The sequence below is a fragment of the Peromyscus maniculatus genome, chromosome 13, assembly GCF_049852395.1.
Source record: "Peromyscus maniculatus bairdii isolate BWxNUB_F1_BW_parent chromosome 13, HU_Pman_BW_mat_3.1, whole genome shotgun sequence".
Classification (NCBI taxonomy): Eukaryota; Metazoa; Chordata; class Mammalia; order Rodentia; family Cricetidae; genus Peromyscus; species Peromyscus maniculatus.
Genome location: NC_134864.1, coordinates 19,935,446 through 19,959,129, shown reverse-complemented (window position 1 = coordinate 19,959,129; position 23,684 = coordinate 19,935,446). Strand labels below are relative to the sequence as shown.

The 23,684-nt window shown below is 40.6% G+C and overlaps 1 protein-coding gene across 5 annotated transcripts in view; it reads left to right on the top strand.

The window, feature by feature from the left end:
• Nucleotides 1–23,684, top strand: part of Efna5 (ephrin A5) — a 284,200-nt gene that overhangs the window by 250,191 nt on the left and 10,325 nt on the right. For all 5 annotated transcript variants that reach the window (XM_006996259.4, XM_006996258.4, XM_076549745.1 and 2 more), the window contains exon 3: nt 23,550–23,615. In XM_006996259.4, the coding sequence (XP_006996321.1) occupies nt 23,550–23,615 (66 nt within the window). The remainder of the gene's footprint in view (nt 1–23,549; nt 23,616–23,684) is intronic.

The following is a 23,684-nucleotide window of genomic DNA, read 5'->3' as shown; positions in this document are numbered from 1 at the left end:
AGGTCAGCAAATTAGTGATATTGGCATGCATTTTTCAGTTAGGATTTCTCTCCTATCTAATTGCTTTCCTTTCCAACAAGGCTCTGAGGTTGCTAAATACTTTTAAATTCTGTTTTCCGTTCCAGAGAAACTTTCTAACTGCATCTGAGCATAAAGAACTTAACATTGGTTTTCTCCCTTTGAGGGAATGTCTAGAGGTCTGTATCATTTTTAAACAAATATGACACAGGACAATTCTGGCTTTACAAAAGACAAATGCCAGCGTGACTGTTCCATTTACCAAAAAAAAAATGGATTATTAATAGCCCTAGAGCCTTTTGAAAAATAGTTTTATTTCTTAAAACCTAGTTTACATGTATTTTTCAGAATCACCATATTTATTAGAAGCCAAAGGAGTTGTTTTAAATAACTGTAGGTGACCAGAGGAACATGTCTTTGAAAGTAAGATAAAATTCTTGATACCCAAGAATTGAGTTTAAAAATACTATAAACTTCTTCTTTAATAAGATGGTGATGGCAATGATTTGTGTTTTGTTTTTGTGGCCATGTGGTATGGTGGTGAGTGATGTGCTATATTTATATGCAGTGGTATGGTGACATTGTGTACGTGGATAATTTCTGTAGTAGGGTGTGGTAGGATGTATGATGTTTTACAAGAGTATGGTGATGTTAGTACAGTGTTTTGTGGTGATATAGTAGTAATGGGCATGTGTTTTGTGGTGATATGGTGGCAATGTGTATATGTTGTTTTCTTTTGGTGGCAAATGTGTATTATTTTGTGGTGTGGTGGTGATGCTGTATATGTGTTTTGTGGTAGTGATATTGTGTGTCATCTATGGCCATGTAATAGTGGTGATTTTATGTATTGTTTTGTGATAGTGGCATGTATGTGTTGTTTACGATAATGTGGTGTGGTGGCGATGTATCAATGTGCATTTGTTGTGGTAGCAGTATGCACATGTTGCCTTGTGTGGTATTATGGTGATGTGTGTGTTTCATGATTGATATGGTGGCAGGTATGTGTTGTTCTGTGGTGTGGTATGCTGATGTATGTGTGTTGTTTTCTCTTGGTGGCAATGTGAATCATTCATTATTGCAGTGGGTGGTGAAATGTCTGTGTTTTGTGATGGTTGGTGGTTTTGCCTATCTTGTCTTGTGTGGTGTAGTGTGCTTACGGAAGCATGGTGGTGGCAGAAATGTGTGTGTGTGTGTGTGTGTGTTGTTTTTTGTTGGCCAGTCCGGCCTTGGCTGAAGTGGTACATGTGTAGATACAGTGTATATTCTGTAGACAATAGGAGTTGGCAGCCACCTATTAGAAATAACAGTTCTGTGACTTCATTAGTTTTTCAAGTCAGTGTCATAGACAGCTCCCACTTCTCATGCCTACGCTTTCTAGAGAGTCATAAAGTAGAATGTCATAATGTGCCTCCCATTGTCTTTCGAGACTGTTCTCTTAATTGAGCCTTGTGTCTCTGACCATATATTTGAGAGGAAAATAAATCATCACCATGACCTACCCCACATGAGAGTAAAAGATGCAGCAGCCATAACTTCCATAACTTTCTGCAGTTATTTAAAATAGTAAAATTATATCCCTTTCTATGAAAGGGACATGAACATATTATCCACATTGATTTCATATGCTCCGAGGAATCCATTCAGCAGATAAAGAGTTCAACCAAACTGTTTCACAAATTTCAGCAGAGTTGTCTGTAACAATTTCGTTGAGCACTTAATGCCTCATAAGTTGTTATTGAAGAGTACTTGGGGATGGTCACTTTGCTCCAGTTTCAGGGAGTTAGATGAACTTTGACCTTTTCTTTCCTAAGTGTGTCCTAGTCAGACCTGCTGTTGGATACTCTTTCTCCAGAGCATGCTACACTTCAGGTACAAGCGCTGAAGTGAGGCTCTAATTAGTTATTTACTTGAGGCTGTTTATGCCCTCTGTGCAAGAGTATGTATGTGTGTGCATGTGTGTGTGCACATTTGCATGCCAGTGGTGTGTGTGTGTGTGTGTGTGTGTGTGTGTGTGGTGTTTGTTTTTCTATTTGTATGGGTGTCAGAGGGAAGCTTGTGGGAATTGATTTTTCTCTTTTCACCATGTGGGTGTCCTGAGTAGAACTCAGGTTGTTAGCCTTGGGAGTAAACAAGTTCATTCAGTGACCCATCTCACTGGCCCACTTTCAATTTATTATTTTTTTAATACAGTATTTACACAATTGAGAATTTTGTGAAATGTATTTTGATCATACACACCTCCTACTTTTAGCCCCTACTCTTCTCTGATCCATCCCTACTGCCCACCCAGAACTCCGTTCCTCTTTTTAATTTTTTTTTCTTTGTAGCCCAAGGAGGCGAATTTGTGCTGTGTGTATACTCATAGTATGGACCGGACACCAGAATGAGGTCAACTTATCAGGGGCCACACCCTTGGAGAAAACTCCCTGTCCCCTATGAAGTCATCAACCTCAATAGCTCCCCTGCTAGTGGTAGGGATTCATAAGCTCCTCCCTCCTCCATGCTAGCATGTTGACTGGCTTGATCTTGTGTAGGCAACCATACCTGCTATGAGTTCAAGACTACAGTGGTCCTGTCATGTCCACAAGACACTGTTTGGCTCCTGTATCCACTGACCTTGGCTCTTAAAATTTTTCAGTTCCTCTCCCATGATTGTCTCTTAGGCTTGAAAGGTTGTGATGTAGATGTCTCATTTGTGATGGAGCATTCCAATAACCCAATAACTGGAGTATTCCAGTATCAATTTTGTTTCCTCATGTCCTGTAACCAAAGTGTATGGTGTCTAAGGCAATAGGTTCTTACCATTAAGTTTTGGTAAGAGATCAAGAACAATGATAATAGCCTGCATTGTGTGGGGCATCTCTGGGACACCCTTGACCAACAACTTGAGAGGAGGAGGTATCCCATAGCTGGCACTGGGCTTTTATTTGGCAACTTGTAACTTCTTACAAGAACATAATATATATAAAATATATTCTCTAAATATATTATATATTAATTTTCTGCATTATGAGGTGATCTTTGTAAGTTCCAAGCCAGCAAGTGCTACACAGTGAGGTACTATATCAAGTGAAACAAACATCAAATAAATGAACAATTTTCAGTTTATGGCATTATGTTAGCATCCAAAAAATTTGAACTTTTGGGAGTAGAGAGATGGCTCAATGGTTCAGAGCTCTGTTTGCTCCACCAAATGACCCAGGTTTGAGTCCCAGCTCCAATACATTCTTCTGAATTCCTCTGGTACCAGACATGCATGTAGTGCACAGACAGTTACTCAAGCAAAACACCCATATATACATTATACTATATACGTATATATCATAAACACCATATATAAATATCACACATAAATAGTATTTTTTAAATGCATCTCATACATTGAAGGTGGGTGTATTAATGTATGTTAGAATGATCGTACTTGAAGACAGTGGCAGGAAAAGAACAGATTTTTCTGAATTACTTGTGTGTTCAACATTTTGTTGTGAATAAAGTTTGTTCAACACAGAACTTTTATAAAAATTTAGATAAAAATATGTTCCGCATTATGATCAATTGTTCATTCAACACCTCTGCCTGCTGCACACAGAAACCTCTCTGATTGGCAATAAGAGCTACACGAATCTATGGATATAGAAATACTAGTTTAGAGGGCACGTTACTATCGTGTCCATTTAGCAGAGGAACAGTGGGAGGTGAACCTCTGGAGCCCATGAGCTCCCAACCATGGCTTCTGGGCCAGATTTACAGCTCCAAGCATGTGTGTCCTCCTGAATGGGCCCTAAATCCAACCAGAAAGTGGTATGTCACCCCCATAGCACTACCCAGAAACATTTCTTTCTTTTTTTTTTTTTTTTTTTGGTTTTTCGAGACAGGGTTTCTCTGTGTAGCTTTGTGCCTTTCCTGGAACTCACTTGGTAGACCAGGCTGGCCTCGAACTCACAGAGATTCGCCTGCCTCTGCCTCCCGAGTGCTGGGATTAAAGGCGTGCGCCACCACCGCCCGGCCCAGAAACATTTCTTAACCATGCTGCTCATTGTTGTATTTCCCAGGGTTCACAGCTGGGCAAGATTGATGATGACCCTTCTCCCAGTAGCCTATGGTGCCTTCTAGTATTTTTACAGCTATCCTGTAGGGAGCAATCTTCTTGCTCAGTATCAACTTTGTTACCTCATGTCTTGTAGTCAAAAGTCTATGGTGTCTAAGGCAATGGGGTCTTACCATTAAGGTCTGGTGAGAGATCAAGAATAATGATAATAGCATGTATTGTGTGTGGCGTCTCTGGGACACCCCACACCAACAACTTTAGGTGAGGAATCCCATAGATGGCCCTGGGCTTTTATTTGACAACCTGTGGCTTCTTACAGGAACATTATCATGCATGTAAGGTAACTCCAATTAAAATCTTTTGTGGTGTGTGTGTGTGTGTGTGTGTGTGTGTGTGTGTGTGTGTCTGTCTGTCTGTCTGTCTGTCTGTCTGTCTGTCTGTCTTATAAAACAGGTTGCCATATGGCACTTTCAAGTATCCATATTGTTAGTTATCCCTGCTCTGCCCTACCCTCCCAAGTGGCTGAGCTAGGTGGGTTTCCATACTCGATTGACATGATGCAGTGATTTAAGCTTTGGTTGGTCTAAAGATTCAAAGTGCTCATTGTTTGGATATTGATGATGAAGAAGAACTTGTCCTCTGGGTCAAGACATGTCATTCTGTGGTGTATTTTCAGGCTGGCTGCTATTGCTCAACATTACTCCACAGAAAGGCCACTGAGAAAAAAAAACTAAACCTTCTCAGTCCTCTGCATCTTTCATAGTAACACCTTAAGCATCTACCAGATTAGTAGTGGTTTTGCAAAGGTACTTAATATAAATGCATTTTTAGTGCATCTTAATTGAATGTGAAGAAAAATCCCCATTCTTGACAAATAAGCCACTTTTATATTTATAGCAGACTTAAGAACCTAATTACATTGTATGAACTTCACGTGCCCACACAGTGAGTTATATATATGTATATATATATATATATATATATATATATATATATACACACACACACACACACACACACACACGCACACACATATACATAACACACACAACACACACACACACACACACACACACACACACACACACACACACACAGTTTGTTCCTTCTACTCCAAATGTGATTTAAGTGTTTGTAATAGATCAGTGAACAAGTAAGCATTTTTCTCTGAATGACCTTTTCTTTCATTCACTTATTCTTTTTCTTTCTTCTCTACTTCATTTAACAGACGTTTGGCCAGATTATATTTCAAACTGTGTGAATATGACAAAAAAATACTAATGGACAAAAGCTCTGCTTTAATAGAACTTCTGAACATAGAAAGTATGGAAAAGGCTGTAAACAGCCAACAAATAAATTTGAAATTTTGTGTGTGTGTGTGTGTGTGTGTGTGTGTGTGTATGTGTGTGTGTGCACTATGAAGGAAACAGAATAAGGAGAATAGGAAGAGAGACTGGTATGTGTGAAATATATTACACTATGTGATCAAGAAGGGCCTCTCTGGAAGTTAACATTGGAAGGTAAAACCTAAAAGAATTCCCATTTCTATCTGGCAAGAGAATTTTCCAGGCTGTGGGAACAGGAACACACCAGAGGTCTTAGGGGCCGTGTGCCTGACTTGTCCATGAGGAGGCACTTGAGGCTGGATGGAGCAGTGTGAACAGAGGAGAGGGCGCTGTGAATGTGTAAAATACAGACTGATGTGTGTGAAGGCGAGTGAGTCATGGTAGAACACGGCAAGAATCTGGGACTTCATTCTCCTCTTATAGGAGCCAGGGAGGGTTTGAATAGGTCAGTACCCTAACCAACTTTCTTCTGGTCAGGTCTTTCTGAAATTTGTCCACTTGTTCCTGCCAAGGCAGCTCCTTTGTTTTGTTTTGTTTATTTAATTTTTTTGATGACATGGGAGCCATATACTTAGACAGTTAAAGGAAAGAATGGGAGGTGGTACAGAAAAATGTAACAGCCACTAAATAAGACATTCATTGATCAAATACCATCATTACAGGAAAGCCAAACAGAAAAGTCCAGTCATTTGTGCTGCAGCTTAGGAGCAATCACAGCCTTATTGGATCTAAAGTAACTTTGTGGTTCGTCTACATGTGTATCTTCTAAAGCATTAGAAAAGGCCCCCAACTCTGTATGTACATAAGCAGGTGTGCATGAGCCCAGCAGACTCCTTCCCCCCACGAATCTCCACAAGGTAGGGTTTGCTATGCACGTTATTTTACATCTTAGGCCACAGCAATGACAGTTTGCTTTTCTTCACGTCTAGGGATAAGGCTCCAGATGGGCAGCAGACAAGAGCTACCCAGTTTCAAGGAATGTATCCTGACATCACAGTCAGCAAGGCTAGCCCAAGATATTTCCCATGGGGGAATAAATATATAATAACAATACTGCCAATTTCTCCTGTTTTCTTTTAAATATTTTTATTTTATTTTCACTAACCTGGTGTGTAGTGTGTGTGTGTGTGTGTGTGTGTGTGTGTGTGTGTGTGTGTGTGTGGTGTGCAAAGTGCACAGATAGAGGTCAAAGGACAACTTGGAGGAGTCTCCTTCTACCATGTGGGCACTGGGGGTTGAATTTAGGGCATCGGGCTTGGCAGCAGAAAGCGCTGTTACCACATACCGAGGCCTGTCACCTCTCTCCTGACTCTTCTGTCACATTGACTTTTGAGTATTTGGTTCCTAATCCCCCCTACCATGATGCATGTGTATACTTGGGAGTTTATCAGTTATGGTCTTATAATATTTAAAGGCTCTTTCATGACAAGCACTTGATTAGGAAATATGTACAGAGCAGGTCTCTACAGGCAAGACTCTGCTTGGTTTTCCCAGTGGAACCTATTACAAACAGTTAAGATTACACAGTCAGGTTCTGCCATGTTTAACTTTCCCTTTGCCTTTTTAAGAAAGACTTTGAGGAGCTTCTGGGAAGTTATGAAACAAATATGTGAAGAAGGGCAGTCATGAAGAAAAGTATGATTTATACTGCAAACTGAGGTTGTATAGTTTTGGCATCAAAAGAACTTGGAATTGAATATCCATTCTTCCATATACTGAGCTGTGTGTGACATTGGCTAGCGACTTATCCTAAGCCTCGGTTTTCTTGTTCCTACAATAAGAATAATACCTGCTTCAAACAGATGTGCTGAGGATTAAATTTAATAAACCTGGCATGGTGCCTAGTGCATGGAAATAGTAGATAAATGATAACTATTGTAAAAATATTATTGGTATTCTGTGTCCTGCAATGTGGTTCCCTCCCACCAAGCTCCAAGTCAATTAAGAAATAATTTCATGTTTCTAATTTGTATGTGGTCCAGTTTAAATGGAGAAAAAGAAACATTATGAAAAAATAATATTTGAGGGTAATTGGTGCCAAAAGAATCTTAAAATAAAAATATAAGTCTTGTTATTAATTCCTTAAAACAATCATTTGTTGCTGTTCTGTGACAGATTTATTGACTACAACGATCATTTAGAAAGGACAGACTAATGAGAAGCCACCATTGGCTGTGATAATAGCATATCATTACAAGCTTGAACCATGTGGACTTATTTGGCCTCCTTTCAGAGGAATAAATTATTTCAAACTCATTTCATCTCTTGAAAATCCTTATGATTTAGGTCACAAGTTAGATTATATGAGTAGCAGCCCTAAAATCCATCATCTAAAATAAATTCTATGATTCTGAGCTATTTTAAAATTGAGACACTTCAAACATTTCTCAAACAGGAATTACATAAAGGGGTCGCAAGGTTTCTCTAGCCTCTAATTTACCTTTTTTCATTGCGGCTTGATTGTTATTCCTAATGGTTGTGTTCTCCCACCCACACAGGTTTTTTTTTTTTTTAAATAGCTCTGCTCACAGAGAATATATTGCTAAATACTACTGCAAGGAAATGTTTACAGATGTAAATGATTTCTATTTAGGGAGCTCATGATTAAAATGTGAAAGAATATGGCACTAGAAAGCATATGAATAACTTTTGAAAAAATTCTCATAATTGATTATGACATATATATGTATGCATGTATGCATCTATCCATATTCTAGAGTTGAATCATGAGAGTGTTGTGAATGGGTGCTTTCTGTATGTTACAGAAGACCTCACACTGAAACCTACTGGTATGATTTTACTTTAATTTAGATAAATTCACTGTTTTATGATTGTGAAACTGTGAGTAGGATGAGCTAGAAAGCAAGTATCCTAGAATGAACTAGACTTACATGCAACCAACCGGTGAACCAGTCAGTTCCTACAAATCCATCCTTCTGGTCCACAGGAAGTGCATCTAAATTATTTCCGTCTCTCATAGATGTTTTGAGACTCAAAATATATTTTATTATTTTATATTTTAGTGTTCAGGGAGTAGATGGCTAACAGAGTCAAGAGGGGAAATGCAATCATTGGCAGCCTTTTTTTTTTTTCTTTCTATTTGCATCAGTGAAGATCTGCCCTTGGTCCCTTGTTTTTAAGATTAACCTCCTGAGGTCATCAGAGAGATCAGAGTTTGCTTCTCCTGGCTGTGGAAATGGTGTCTTTAATTCTTTGGGGTGTAGTAACCACTGCTTCTGTTTCCCCGTGGATGGCTCTGGAGACCTGCCTGGATCAGGCCCTGGCCATCCAGGGGACTAATGAACATGTCATGCGCGCCTGGAGTTCCAGTCTCTGGCACAGCTGTGGCACTTTCCCCCCCCTGCTGGGAGGCACAGCACGCTGGCCATTTGTTGGCAAGTTCATATTTCACACTGCAGGGAATTGAAATGATTGAGCAGACAGAAGAAGAGTTTTATTAGCAGTAGCCTACGTCTCCCTAGACTCTGATTTGGCATAGAACATCTGCTTTAGGATCTGCTTCTAGGCCAGTTCCTTTCCTCCCACAAAGGTTACGACTTGAGGCAAGCTGTGCTTCCACTGGCGGGAGGAAATTTGCCCGAAGACTTGATTTAGTCAGAATCAAAGCATCCTGCCACAGAATTTCTTTTTTCAATTATCTCCGAAGAGGCAGCCAGACTTTCAATGGATCAGTATAATAAATGTAATGAAATGAGGCAGGCCCTCCGTTTCCCAGTTGCCTCCAATGGGAGGTGCCCACACAGCTCTGTGTCTACACCCAGAAGCCTATGACCCAGATACCAACAACAGCACACGATAAGGGTGGCCTTTGGGTGTCTTTTGGCTCGTCAGCATGATAAATAAGTGGGCGTGCTGGGTTCACCTGCAATGCTCACGTCGTTCATGCTGAATGCAATTATTACTATTTTTCTTGGTGAAGACTCATCATACAGCCTCTGTCTTGCGGTGTAGTCTTAATGACTAATTATGCTTACCCACATGATTTTGTTGTGCATAGTCATATTGTGTGTGTGTGTGTGTGTGTGTGTGTGTGTGTGTGTGTGTGTGTGTGTGTTTGTGTGTGTGTGCAAGACAGCCCTGACTAGCCTTACACACATAGATAGAAAATTAAATCCTGGCATTTGATTATGCTAGAGCAATTAGATGCCATCCTTGTAATGGGAAACATGACATCTTCATCACTCTCCTCTCTATTTTCATGTTTTAATGCAGACATTTACCAGAATTGGATACACGCTGCCTCCTACACACATATCCCATACACACACACACACACACACACACACACACACACACACACTCCTAATTGAATATCTGCATATCTCTAAGGAGCCCCGTGGGTGAAACCGTGCATTCATCTTCTTTAGTTCTTAGGCCACTTTGGTTTAGAGTAAGAACTGTTGCTTTTATGAAGTGCCTTTTTCTATAAAGTCAGAACCTCGCAGCAGTGCACAGAAAGCCGATGGTATAAAGGAGCTAAGTAGAGTCTTTAATAGAGAGCGCTGGGTTGTAAGTGTTTTTGTTCCTACAGAGCAGATAGATTTGGCTCCATCTGTTCCATATTCATAACAAAGGAGCGCACTTACAGGAGGGCCAACTTCCCCCGGAGCCGCCTGGTAATGATCTTTTTCACCAGAAAGACAGAATGTGAACTCGGTGGCTTGGCCCCACAAAAAAGCAGCTGGCAGGATCCCTTCAGAATCCTGATTTCCTTGTAACCCAGGTTGACATAAAATTTCCCAGTTCAGAAAGTGGGGGGAAGAAAAATGTACTGATTTCTCATCTCTCCACAATGTCATGGAGCTGGGAAGTTCAGAACGCACACATTTGACCTTCCTTTCCAAAGCCACAGATTGCAATTAGCTAGTGTGGGGAAAGCCTGCACTCGAAGTGTCTGAAGGTGTCACGGGGGAGAAGCCTTTCTTCAGTTTCTAAGTTGTTTCTATCCAGACTTTTTAATCTCTTCTAAAACTGGGGTTAATGAAAAGAAATATGACTTATACCGCACAAGGAAAAACCCCTGTTGAGTTTTGTAATTAACAAACTTCAAAGCCAATTTCAACCGAGACCTCTTAGATTAAAAAGATAAGTTGACCCAGGAGTTTTCCTCCACTAAACATAGGAAAAGTAAAAAAAAACTTCCCCCAAATGGCACAGAGTGCCATAAATACCCTTTACGCAACACGTGGGGCCAACATTGAAACAGAAATGATTCCTTAAGACATAAACAGCACTTTGGCATTAAACAATTGGCTTAACACTTAATAACACACCCTGATCAGTAGATAGAATGCTTGCTTTTTAAATGATTTTTTAAAAATTTAAAATATAATTACATATATTCCGTCCTACCCCTCCCGTATCCAGCTCCCCTCCCTCCCAAATTCAATGCCTCCTGGTCTGTAACCATTGTTGTTACATATGTATATAAATTAATAAACATATAACTACACAGAATACTTGTTTTAGGTTAACCTCACAAATAACTTTTTAAAAAAGGAAAGAAACAAGGAAAAGAAACATAATGTGAAGGATCCTAATCTTTTTTTCCATTCTGCAAGCTCCACATACTGAACTCCCTAAAAAGTACACCATTGACTTACTTAATATACTAGATGTTAAGGTTATAATTCCTACTTATCAACCCATTATTATCCATCTTGCTACCATCTGTGCATTATCTCCTTGCTAAACTACAGCTTCCTGGAAAACAAGCAGTGAATAAATCTCTCAGAAAGTTGGCCGCAGCTATAAAGTAGGAGAAGGTTTCATCTGGTGGTTGATGAGATTGCTTCGTGAGTTTGTGAGGATATAAAAGTAATATTAGCGGAGGGTAGAACACAGCAGATTCATCTGAAGCATTCCAGACTTTGAACACACGGGGAACTCTTTTTCTGAATCATTCAACTTTTACCTCATTTATTTACTCATTCCTTCAGAAATCTTTTGGGCTGCCTTGCCTGATGCCAAGTACTGTGTTAGGTTTCAGGAACTTCCTGGTCCGTTACAAAATGGACCCTAGGATCAGTAAACAGCACTACCATATTAGCCTCACCTTTTGGAGCTCCCAACTTGTTTGGGAATGAGATAAAAACCAGAAAACAAGCCCATCACACTGGGACCAAGAGCAAGCTGGGTGTGGTAAGAGAGAAAAATGAAGACAGCTTTCAATTGGCTGTTCATAGAAGGCTTCTCTGGAGGGGACAGTATAGCATCCTCAGAGGCAAGATCAGTATGAACTCTTGGTACATGGAAAGGTAGCTTTTACCCTTTAAAAGCTATGATTTTTAAATCATTTTTAAAAAATTTTAAATTACGTATATTCTGCCCTACCCCTCCCGTATCCAGCTCCCCTCCCTCCCAAATTCAATGCCTCCTGGTCTGTAGCCATTGTTGTTACATATACATATAAATTAATAAACATACAACTACACAGAATACTCGTACATCTTGAGAAAAGTAGGTGGGGATATGCTGTGGCTTATCTGTGGAGGTCAGAAGACAACTTACAGGAGTGAGTTCTCTTCTGTCACGTGGGTGTCAGGAACTGAACTGAGGTCATTGATGCAAGAGCCCCTGCCCATGAAGCCATCTCTTATTCCCCTTCTCTGTGGTTTTGTTTCATTTGAGACTGAGACCAAGTAGTGTGGGTTGACATAACACCTTGAACTTGAAGCAGTCATCCTGCCTCAGCTGCCAAGGGCTGGGATGACAGGCGTGTGCCCCCTGCCAAGCCAGAAAGGTAGCTTTTGCCCATTTACGGTATTACTTTGGATTTAAAGTTTGTTTTTTAAAGTTAATAAATTTTGAAAAATAATTCTCCCTAATCTTATTCCAGAGGCAAAACTAACATATGTCTTTTAATGCTTTTACGCTGGAAAATACTTTATGTGCTCTGTCACCTTTGGAAATGCATTCTTCATCCTCTTAAAGTGTTTCAGTTGTCTGCCTTCACCATTTTAAACCATTTAAACCTAGGGTTTCAATCTCACAAATCTAAATAATTTTTCCCATTGTATATATTTTTTATTTTTGAGACAGGATCTCACAGCCTCAGTCTCCCCGTATAGCCAAAAATGATCTTGCATTCCAGATCATTTTGCCTCTCAAGTCCTGAGAGGATAGGTGTGGACCACCATCATATATTTTAACTTAGCATTGCATCTCTAAACTGTGATTCAAACTGGCTAAAGTTGTCACATTTTTAACATTTAAAGTTTTGTATTCATATGAAATATTGATTCTGTGATTTCTTAAAGATTCCTTTAAAAACGCCTATAAGCTTAAGTTTGGTTAGAGGGTTGTTAGAACCTTCAGCAGAGTTTCTGGGTTTACAGCCTGATGTGATATCTGAGGTCTTGATGATGCTTCTGAGTGAGTGGAGCCAGGCTGGTTTTTCACACACACTGCAGATGTGATCTGCATCACCCAGCATCACTTTTGCTTTGAATATTTCATTGAAGGGCACATGGCGACCTGGATTCCAGTTTCACCTTCCTTTCTATTCCTCTGCTCATTAGAAGGGCCTGCGACCTCTTTCTTCCGAGTCTGTCCTTTAGATTTGATAAATCATTGTCTTTGAAGATGCCCATGGTCCCTTCACTTATTTCTGTTTGAATTCTGTGTATGTCTCTGTAGTTCACCAACTATAGGTCATAGTTGCCAAGGTCATTCCAATAAGAAAGAGCGTGTAGCAAAGGGAGAGGAGTTCTCCAGAGGAAAGAAGTTGTTCTTCCATAATTTATTTGGGGAACATTTACTATGATTACCCCTCCCTTTTTTTTGTTCTGTTTACTATTTTGTTCACAGTTGACTAGCACATTACTTTGATGCAGATTGTTGGCTTTTTTGTTTTGTTTTGTTTTGTTTTTGTTAGCCTTTAATGTTGTCCTCAAGTCTTTATTGGAAACTCACTATGAACAAAATAGTAGACACCCCACTTCTAAGCACCTGGCACGGCCCCTGTGCTTATGGAACTGCATCTCAACTGTAATAACAGAGAAAAGATGCAATATCCTGTTCTGAGGTAATGCAGAATGGCTTATATGTTGTGAAGGAGACAGAAACAGATGTTGTAAGCACCAGGAAGAGCATTGGAGATGGGACACATCTTTGAGAAGCCAAGGAAAGGTCCTGTGAGTTAGAAAAGCAAAATTTCATGGAGGTAAAATGGTCAGGACTAGCCTTAGTGTGTATTGAAGGAGAAGAAAGAATGGGAGAGATCAAGAAGAAAACTGAGGTTGGAGCCAGATTATGAAAGACCATGACTGCTGTGCCTCGGGCTGCTGGATGGGAAGGCAGCCATTCTTCCTGGAAATGTCTCCTTGAACAGACAATCAGTAAACTAGAGCTTAGACTCAAGCTTTGGTTTTTGTTACTCTGTCAACTTTAAAAAAATCATCCAGTAAAGCGTTTTCTTTTTTTGTATAAAATAAACTGTGCAATCTTGGTACCTAAACAACTCCCTGGCTTGGTAAAATTTAGCCTGTCAGAGAACTGTTGTCTTGAGTTGCATTAGTAACCTATACAAGGCTTTCTCTTTGGGGCCACCAACCAGCTCCCAAATCATGATACAGAACTTCTTGTTAGTTTTGAATGCTTGGCCTAGCTTAGGTACAAATCTGGCTGGCACTTTTAACTGAAGTTAATTTGTTTCTCTTTATTTACCTTTTGCCTCCTTCTGTATATCAGACTTTGACTGCTTCTTGTGTCTGGCTGGTGGCTGCCTGGCTTCTTGCTCTCAGAGGGCATGTCCCCCTCTTTCGTCTGCCTGCCAGCTTTGCCTATCCCTCTTCTGCCTAGCTATTGGCTGTTCAGCTCTTTATTAGACCAATCAGGTGCCTTAGGCAGGCAAGGCAAAACAAATGCAACACATCTTTCCATCATTAAACAAATGCAGCATAAACAAATGCAACACACCTTTACACCGTTAAAGTAATATTCTGCAGCATAAACAAATGTCACAATTTTTACATAAAAGTAATATTACACAGCATAAGTAAATGTAACACATCTTTAAGTAGTTAAATTAATATTCCACAACAGTTGCCTACTGCCTGAACCAGTGGGTATTCCTGCCCATATTACCGTTAGTCCCAGTAGAAGCAATAGATATGGAGAACATGGCCCACTGGTTAAGAAAAATAAGCAAAGAACAACTCACTGATTGGTGCAGATAAGTAGTTACCTAGATTTTACAAAAGAATGCTTAAGATGTGGTGAAGCAGCACCACATCTGGGCAGGTGAGGACATGCTGAGGTGTCTGCATCCACTGCTGGCTGATTTCTTTGGTGCTGTTTCTGGCCTCAGCCTTTCAAGTACAAAGGCAGTCTGAGTGCCAGTCCAGCTGCTTCTCCAGAATTAATATTTCCATTTTTTGTCTCCCAGGCCTCAAATTTAATAGCATGCTCACAACCTTAAAATTGATCAGAAAACAAACAAACTCAATGTTCATAAGTTTTTCAAAAGGAAAAGGCTCTTTAATACTGTTTCTCATTCTCTAAATATCCCCCTACCCTTAGTGCACAGCGAGACACACACACACACACACACACACACACACACACACACACTCATCAGTGTCACACTCCTACCACACACATAAAGGAACATGACTGTGATCGAATCCAGTTTGTTAAAATTTAGGCTAGAGAGACTGATCCAGGTAGTTCCCAAAGTTCATGAATGCTGAAGCAGGAGGATTGCTTAACCTCAGGGGCTGAATAGTAGTGAGAACATGCAAGCAAGCATGCAGCAAATAATACAGGCTGTGAAGAGCCACACACACTCCATCTCCCCGTTACCTCCCAATCCACCTCTCCCCCCCCCCCCATATTTGTATTCGGAACTAGAGATCTGGTTCTGAAGAGATGTCTCGATGTAACCAGGCTGTCTGCTGCTTTTCCGGAAGACATGGCTTTGGTTCTCGGCACTCACATCAGGAAACTGGCTTCAGTTTCCAGGGATCTGGTCTCTGTGGGTGCTATACTCATGTATTAACCTGCACTCTACAGAGAGAGGAGGGGAGGGGAGGAGAGGAGAGGAGAGAGTAAATAAGTTAATATTGAAGAAGAATGACAACCACCACCACTACAGACACCTCAGATGGCCCCAGTTAGGTCCTGACTTTGGGAATTGTCTTACTGAAAAAGGGATAAAAACAAATTGGTAGCTACCAGTCTTTGGCGAAATAATATTCTAGACCTATAGGGATAGGCCACCTGAACTTCCAAGTGAATTAGAAAACTCTACATGCCCTCTAAAGTTGGTGATAATTAAATCTCTTGAGAAGGGGAAGGTCACCAGGAAACTGAGGCATAGACAGATTAGCAGCTGGCTCAAAGCCACAAAGGAAGGCCAGAATGCATGAATTTTAGAGAAAGCTGAGCATTATTATGCCTGCATTGAAATCCTTAAAGCATATTTCTCCCTAGGACCCTTAACATAGGTGTCTGGTGTCAGAGGGGTTATAAGAAGCTCAAAGAAATAGTAACACTGTTCTGAAAACTTCTTTGACTTGTATTAACTTAATGACTTAACTAGTAATTTATTTTCATACTATATTAGTACTTCTTGAGGATAGCATTCTCCTGGTTACTATAGTAACAGTCACTCAGATAGATGATAGATGGATGGATGGATGGATGGATGGATGGATGGATGGATGAATGGATGGATGATAGGTATATAAGGGACCTACAGAGAAGGAGAAGTATAAATCATCTCTCTTGTGAGATTCCAGGAACTCTGGCTTTTATCTGGGCTTTTTTTAACTGTTGTCGTTGCCTTTATTATGTGCTTCTAGACGAAGACAATTTTTCTAATGGCTCTGCTGATCATGGTTTTGCTTGCTTATTTTTGCCAGATAATGCCCATCTAGTAGAGCAGGGTCACTGAGGAACATCTGACCTATGAGGGTGGACAACCCCTTAAACACTGAGGCCTCGGGGTTCTTTCTGAGACTTGCTGGGAAACCAGCTTTGTTCTAACTGTTCAAAGATGTTCAGTGGCTTCAGACAAACAAATGAACAAACAACCAACAATAAAGCTAACAGTTCTATCGTGTCTGGATTTTAAAAGGTAGTTATCTAAACGCTATCTTTTCCTTCTGTGGCTACGTGGAGTAGACTTTTCCCATTCACCGAGGGAGGTTGAAGTCTAGCGTTACAGGCTGGGAGTTAGTTAAACTGTTGTAAAACAAATTTTCCTTAAACAGAAATGGTTCTTTTAGGGACATTTAAAAAAAAAGACTCCAAGCTCCAGGTTATTTTTTACTTATAGTTCAGTAAAGACTAAGGCACAGTCGAGCCCCTCTGTAGTGAAACAGGTTGTCACTGAACTTTGAAAGTCCTGTAGAAGTTTGCTTACAAGTCACGTAGATGTGTACATAAGCATCATTTTGCCTTATTTGTTTCCCCCAAATCAGTGGAACAGAGCTTGTCTTTGTCATGTACGTTTTCTAAGAACAGTAAGTCATCTACTGAGGCTTAGCTGCTGGAATTTGCATACTCCTTAAGCTCCTTTGTGGTGAGAAGTTGGCCTAAGGGGTTAGGAAGCCAGGTCAAGGAAGGCCGGGGAGGTGAGTGCTGCCTTCCACTCCGGCTTTCTTCTGAGGCTCTCCAGCTGGAATTTATTTTCCCTCCTCTGCCCTGAACTTTACTCTAATTATTCTTTCCCTTGCAGTCCCCTGGTGTTGAAACCAAGTTTTAACTTAGAGAGTGTGTTTTTCCAATCTTTCTTGCTATATTGTGGGAAACACATCCCTTCCCACCTTCTAGTTTGTATAAAAAGAAATATCCCCAGAGCTGTATTAAAGAATCTAATATGTGCATGGTATTTTCAATTTCTCGAAGGTCTCTAGACTCAGTAACCTCCTCTGCAGTTTTTACATCTGGGCCTTGACCTTGACTTGTCAGGTAGTTAAGTCTGAGACACTGCGGCTTCGGGAGGTGAAATGTGCAGGCAAATGGGCCAGCTCCTGTGGTCGCTCTTAAGGTGTGAGCTCCATAAACCAAGGGCAGGGACCGAAAGGGGGTGGCCTTTGGGGTGGAGGTATAGCTCACTGGTAGAACACTGGCCTAACATGTATAAGGCCCTGGGTTGAAGCCCAGGTCACACAAAGGTCTCTCTTTCTCTCTTATGTCTGATCTATAAGAGGCAAGGTATATGTATTCTGTACTAACTGGTAGTTTTTGTTGTGTTAATATGATAATTGAATATACTTTTTTTTTTTTTTAAAAAAAGGCAGGTAGCTAAGCTGCAAACTATTGCTTTGTTATTCTTCCTTAAGAAGAGGCCTAACTTGTTTTTTAATGTGTGTGTGTGTGTGTGTGTGTGTGTGTGTGTGTGTGTGTGTGTGTGTGTGTCTGGTAACCATTTTCTGAGACGTCCATATGGCTCTGGTTAATCTCTCTCATATTCCCACCACTTCTGGTCCCCACCCTTTCCCCACATATACAAAATGGATTTTATTGATTCATTAAATTTTGGAAGACATTTCCAGTTACACTCTGGATTTAAATGGGATTTTTTTTCTTTTCTTTTCTTTTCCTTTTTTTTTTTTTTTTAATGTGGATGGAATAGTGCTTAATTCTGGCTTTACCTATCTAATTTGCATATATTTGTGTTATGCGTTGAACTACAAGAAAAACCTACAGGGGAAAAACTGTGTCCTGCTCACAGCTAATAACCTGTATTTTCTTTTGACTTGCTCAAATTGAGAACTACCGCCTGTGGCAAACGTTATGGAAAGCTACATTTTTAGTGTCTCAGACACACTCACTCCTTTAAAGAAAAGAAAGTGGCTAGCTGTTTTTAGAAGTAAAATTTCCCAAAGTATCCCGACTGACATGGATTCAGAAAGGGGAACTGTGGCCTTTGGAATTAAGATTAGAAGCCGAATGAGGTCAGCCAGAGGTGATAAATGGTTGCACAACACTGGACCTGAAAATTTGAAAGAAACTAAATCCTGGAGTCCCGCCCTTCTCCTGGCAAACTTTTGGGTCTCAGAGAACATTTGCTTCAATTAGCAAGGAACTTCTGAGCAGCCTGAACTTTCATGTTTATATTTAATGTGACAACTCTTATTGGAAGATCATTAATAGGCGTTTTTTGGATAATCAGAGACGTTTAAGTTATTTTTTTAAGTCCTTTCACTTAAGGTGTTTTTAAAACTCACCCTTCTATTCTGTTTCCTAGATCTGATGAGAAACATTCTTTCTCTTATAATTCAAGTTCACATTTTATTTTGAGACTCCTTTATGTTCACCCAAGCATTTGGAGTTGAACTGAGACACGAGAAGGCAAATGAAAAGACATTTACAAAAACTTCTTTAACAGCCCCTTTAGAATTGCCTCTCTTCCAGATTTGTCTAAGTAGTAAGTGATCCAGTTCTCCAGGCACAGCAACAGACTGAGGAGTGAACACCTCTTTGGAGCAAGGGCATGGTTGTCCATAAGTGGAGGATGCTGCCATGCCTTCATCTGTCAATCAAAAACTCAGCCATGAGAAACCTGGGATCACATGGGCTTGTTTGTAAAATATATCAGTAAATGCTTGAATGATAGATAGGATTGGCTCAACCTGTCTAACTGTCTAAAAACCAACAAATTAGTCGAGAGTTGGGAATCCAGATTCAGCTCACAAAACTACAGTGAGTTCTAGGTTCAGCTAAGAAGGTCCCTCTTTCTCTCCCATTCACAAGATTGTTAGCAACAATGAGTTCCTGGTGTGTTTTCTAAGGATCATCAGTTTCTCCTGACGGGACATATCTGTATTGCATGGGTCTTTCCACTTTGAATCTCACAATGTGGCACATTCTTTCACAATCTTTGAAAGAAGGAAGTCCGAGGCTTTTGGAACATAATCACAGAGATGCCAAGCCCTAACTTGTGCCTGGTTCTGTTCATTAGGAGCTAGAAACTAAACTCAGCCCACACTCGAGGGGATGGGAGACTAAGGGATTAATAGCAGTCTGGTGGGAGCATTGAGAACCATGGCAGAAGCGCCCTACATCAAACACAATGCCAGTGTACTCTTGCTCTGTCTAGATCGATAGACTGTTATTAGTGGCCTGAGGTGTGAATATTACGTTTGCAGTGCTAAATATAGCATTTGTAAGTACTAACTTGGGGGTCTGGAATGTGGTCCCTCATAGGTGCCACATTGACTAAATGCTAAACTAAGCTTGTTTGAGCTCCAAGAGACCAAGGGAATGAATGAGGCTTCAGGAATGCTTAAACTTTGGGCCTCGGAGATCATGAATGAAGTCCGGACCCTCACGGCCATATTAGTGTTGTCTTCTTAAGTCAGAGGACCAGCAAATCTCAGCTTGTATTCCATTATGTGCCTCCATGTTTTGACTGGTACTTTCCAGGAATAGGGCCTATAGACAGGCTCATAAAATAGTCACTAAGACGTAGAATGAAAGGTTTTGTTTGTTTTAGTGGTCCCTCTATCCCTACTCCCAACTTCCCGACTCCAAATGTGCCTCTTTACTAGCAAAATCAGTAAAGAAATGTGAGTTTATTTTAGATGGAAGCTGTTCAACACTCTTTTCTATTTTCGCTTCAAGTTTTCTTTGTAGGAAGACTCCAGGTTTTAGTCACCTGCTCAGCTTGCCATGTCTCTGATTTGGGAATTTAGGGATGAACATTTTAATTCTTTTACTCTTCTTGTTCATTCATGATTGGCTCCTGGGGGAGCCATAAAGCCTCTGATAAGAAGACACCAGCACACTTGCAGACAAACTGAGTGTTTCCTGACAAAGCTGGCCTGGTTCTTCATATGAACCTCGGTTACCACGTGACCACTCTGGTACCCTAAACTAGAGAGAGTGTGTATACCACAGCGGGAGTACACACAACACAACACAAAGGCAGGAATGTGTGTTTTATACTTCTTACCATCCACAGCCTCTAATGAAGAGGCTGGCATGGATTGGGGGTTTTAAAAGTATTTGAAATGGTCGGTAACACCTACAAGAATATATAATGCACTTTGATGTTTCTTCACGTCCAATTTTCAGAGTCAGCTATACTTTTTTTTAAAAAAAAATAAACAGCACAAAGCATGATAAATGCACATATAATTATAATTTCTATCTATAAAGTTATATATAGACTTTCTGTTAACTAAAGTCAGGTTAATGGTAGTTGTTACAAAATGATGTTTTTCTGAAGGTTGAGGCTTTGGCATTACCTCCCTTTCCCAACAGAGTCTTGGCGTTTTGAGGTTTTCAATCTCTCACTTCTACCAATAGCTCTATCTTTTGCTTATTAGGGATCCCGAGAGGATGTGATTTCTGCATTGACTTGTGGGAATATTCCATATTTTAATTAATAGGTCATTTTGTGGTTTTAGTGCTCTGCCCTCTGCCATCTGTTTCCTTATGACAAGTAAAGCACTTTTTACAAATTACCTAGTATCTTCCGAGACTTCTAATGGCTAACCATCTATATTTAAAGCGGAATAAATGTATCCACCCTCTGGAAGCCAAGGAGTACAGGCTGCAGAAGCCACAGATTTAACATGGAGTAAACTGCAATCACACTTTTAAAAAAATTCAATAAATAATTTTGATAATGGGTGGGATATATTTTGAAATAATTTTTTTTTTTTGGTTTTATGTTTCCGTGTGGAAAATAAGGAAGTCAGGTGATTAGGGCCTAGCAAAGGTCACGTCTTAGGTTAGTCCACTCCATAGAGTTATGATTATACTCCATGGGCTGGGTGGGCCTAGAGATCATAGGGCTGGGCTACTGTAGTTTACACGTGAATTTACAAACTATACCGTGCATCAGTGTTATTTGTCCACGAAGTTTTGAAGGATTGGAGTAAAGTAGTCAAACAGCATCGTAAGGGTCAGTTCTGTCAGTATTGCAGCTTTCCCGGCGAGGCGACTGAGTCATGAGGAAGACCAATGAGAAATAAGCTTTTTCTTTCCCGTGTTACAGAAGGACATTCAGTATCTTTGATTCGCAGAAGAATGATGTTTGTCCAGTGGCTGAGGCTCATGTCTCTGTGTGTGAGCTAAGACAATGCTCGAGGTTTTTTTAGATGTCACCTTTTGCTTTTGTTCAGTTTCTCTGATAATGCTGTACAATAACTTAATGTTGGCATTTGTTTTTCCTTAATAAAAAAAATCTCCATGAAATAAAAAAAAAGGCTCCTCACAAAAACAATTACATTTGGCCAGGCAGGACAGTGGTGTCTTACACCTTTAATCCCAGCACTCGGAAGGCAGAGCCAGGCAAATCTCTGTGAGTTCGAGGCCAGCTGGTCTACAGAGCAAGATCCACGACAGGCACCAAAACTACACGGAGAAACCCCGTCTCTAAAAACACCACCACCAACAACAACAAAAATTACATTTGATAATGCTTTAAGCCTGCTTATCTTGAAGTGTCAGGTTAAAAGTCAGTCATTTGTGACATGCCGAGCTCACAGAGTCTGAAGTAAGTTCATCTCGGCTCAGAAGAGTGCAGTGTGCATGTGGTGGTGCTTCTCCCACCACCTCATGGCTAAGACCCCATGGGCTTTGTAATGAACCGGAGTCACCTGTGTGTGGTGTATTTAGTATGTACATTTGCAGTTGAGGTCCACAGGAAGGACACCGTTTCCTGGATCAGACCACAGAGTGTGAAATATTGCGCCCCGAATAACACACTCATTACTGTTAATGTCAGTAGGGGGAGTCTTCCCAACTTTGATTTAGTGAGAGCCTACAGCAAAACCAGCTGTTACCACTTCTTAACTGCTTGTCGGGGAGACCAGGAGAGATGCAGAGGGCCCAAAACATCTTTTCTCTGTATTTCTTCTTAAAATGAAGAGCTCCAACAGGTGTGTGATAGTGCCGGTGGAGGTCCTTTCGTATCTGCCATCCTCCAGCAGCTGAGTTCTGCAGGAGATTTGCATGGATCTGTAGCCCCATAAATAAGGACATCCATGCAGAAGAACTTTGGAGCTTGACTCCATTCACCTCAAAAGGAGCATTTTTTTTTTCAAGCTCCCCATGAAGAATAATATGAAGCTAGAAGAGAGAGAAGGCCTAAGACATGTGGCTCCCTCCTTGTCACTTTCAGTATTACTGGACTAATTTTAAGCCATGTGCATTTTGATGGATGTCAGCTGCCTTTTTGAACAGAGAAACCACTTGAAGCAAGTCCACGGGGAAGAAAGTATGTGGCTCTCATTTCTGCGATTTTTGTCATTTCTAGAGAGCATTAGTAAACACATGTGGTCGCCAAGGATCTGACCACCCTTCCAAATCCTTTTGACACTACCCCGTGAGTACTAAGTGGAGATAATCTTAAAAAGTAGGGAAAGTTTAAGATCTTATCTTGAAGAAGGGGAGAAAGGCTCTTCCTCAGATGATTTATAACTTGAAACATGTTGTCGTGTTTTAGTAAACCCACTTTATTAATTCCATCCTTCTCTGTGGAAAATTAAAAGAAGATAAATGTGCTATTGCAGCCTCTTCCTTTCTCAATAGCATATTGTGCTTACAATGGCGTGGTGGAGTCTCGGGGCTGGGTTAGTCATATAGAAAGCGGAGCCAAATTCTGAGTAAAACCTCTAATTGAATTACCTGCCGAGCACTGACAGACCAGCTTTCAGGACAGACAAAGCTCTGCTTTCCCCGGCAGAAGTAGGTCATGTTGAAGTCCGCCTCCTCGTAACTGTCCGTCACTGGTCTTGACAACACTCTCAACCATGGGCCTCTGTTGGGCCCTTTTTCCTGCAGTTGAGGAGGAGCTGTTCCTGAAGCAAGAGAGTTCAAGCATTATCCTCCTGATTTAGAGAAAATTGATAGCAGATCAAGTTGAAGGGAAGTGCCTTTGAAATAGAAGTCCTGAGCATTTCTCTGTAGATTACCACATTCCTGCATGACTCTCCCTTTATTGTACTGGAAAAAGAAGATGGGAGTGTGGAAGTCACCTTTCTATAGCATTTGTCTTAGTCTGAAAAGTATTATTGGTTTTAACCTCGGGACAGGAATCAGAGTATGCCCTGGAAGAGTATACAGAGACCATTTATTTGCATGTGAAAAACAAAAAATAATGAGTTGTTATTCTCTCCTTTTTCTCTTATCCTGCCACCTTATTTTACCTACAGCCTCTGCAATCCCAGACAATGGAAGAAGGTCCTGCCTAAAACTCAAAGTCTTCGTGAGACCAACAAGTAAGTTCATTAGAACGAGCTTCCGAGGGTCCCTTCACTGCGCATGCTTTATCCTGTGGTCTGGTTCAC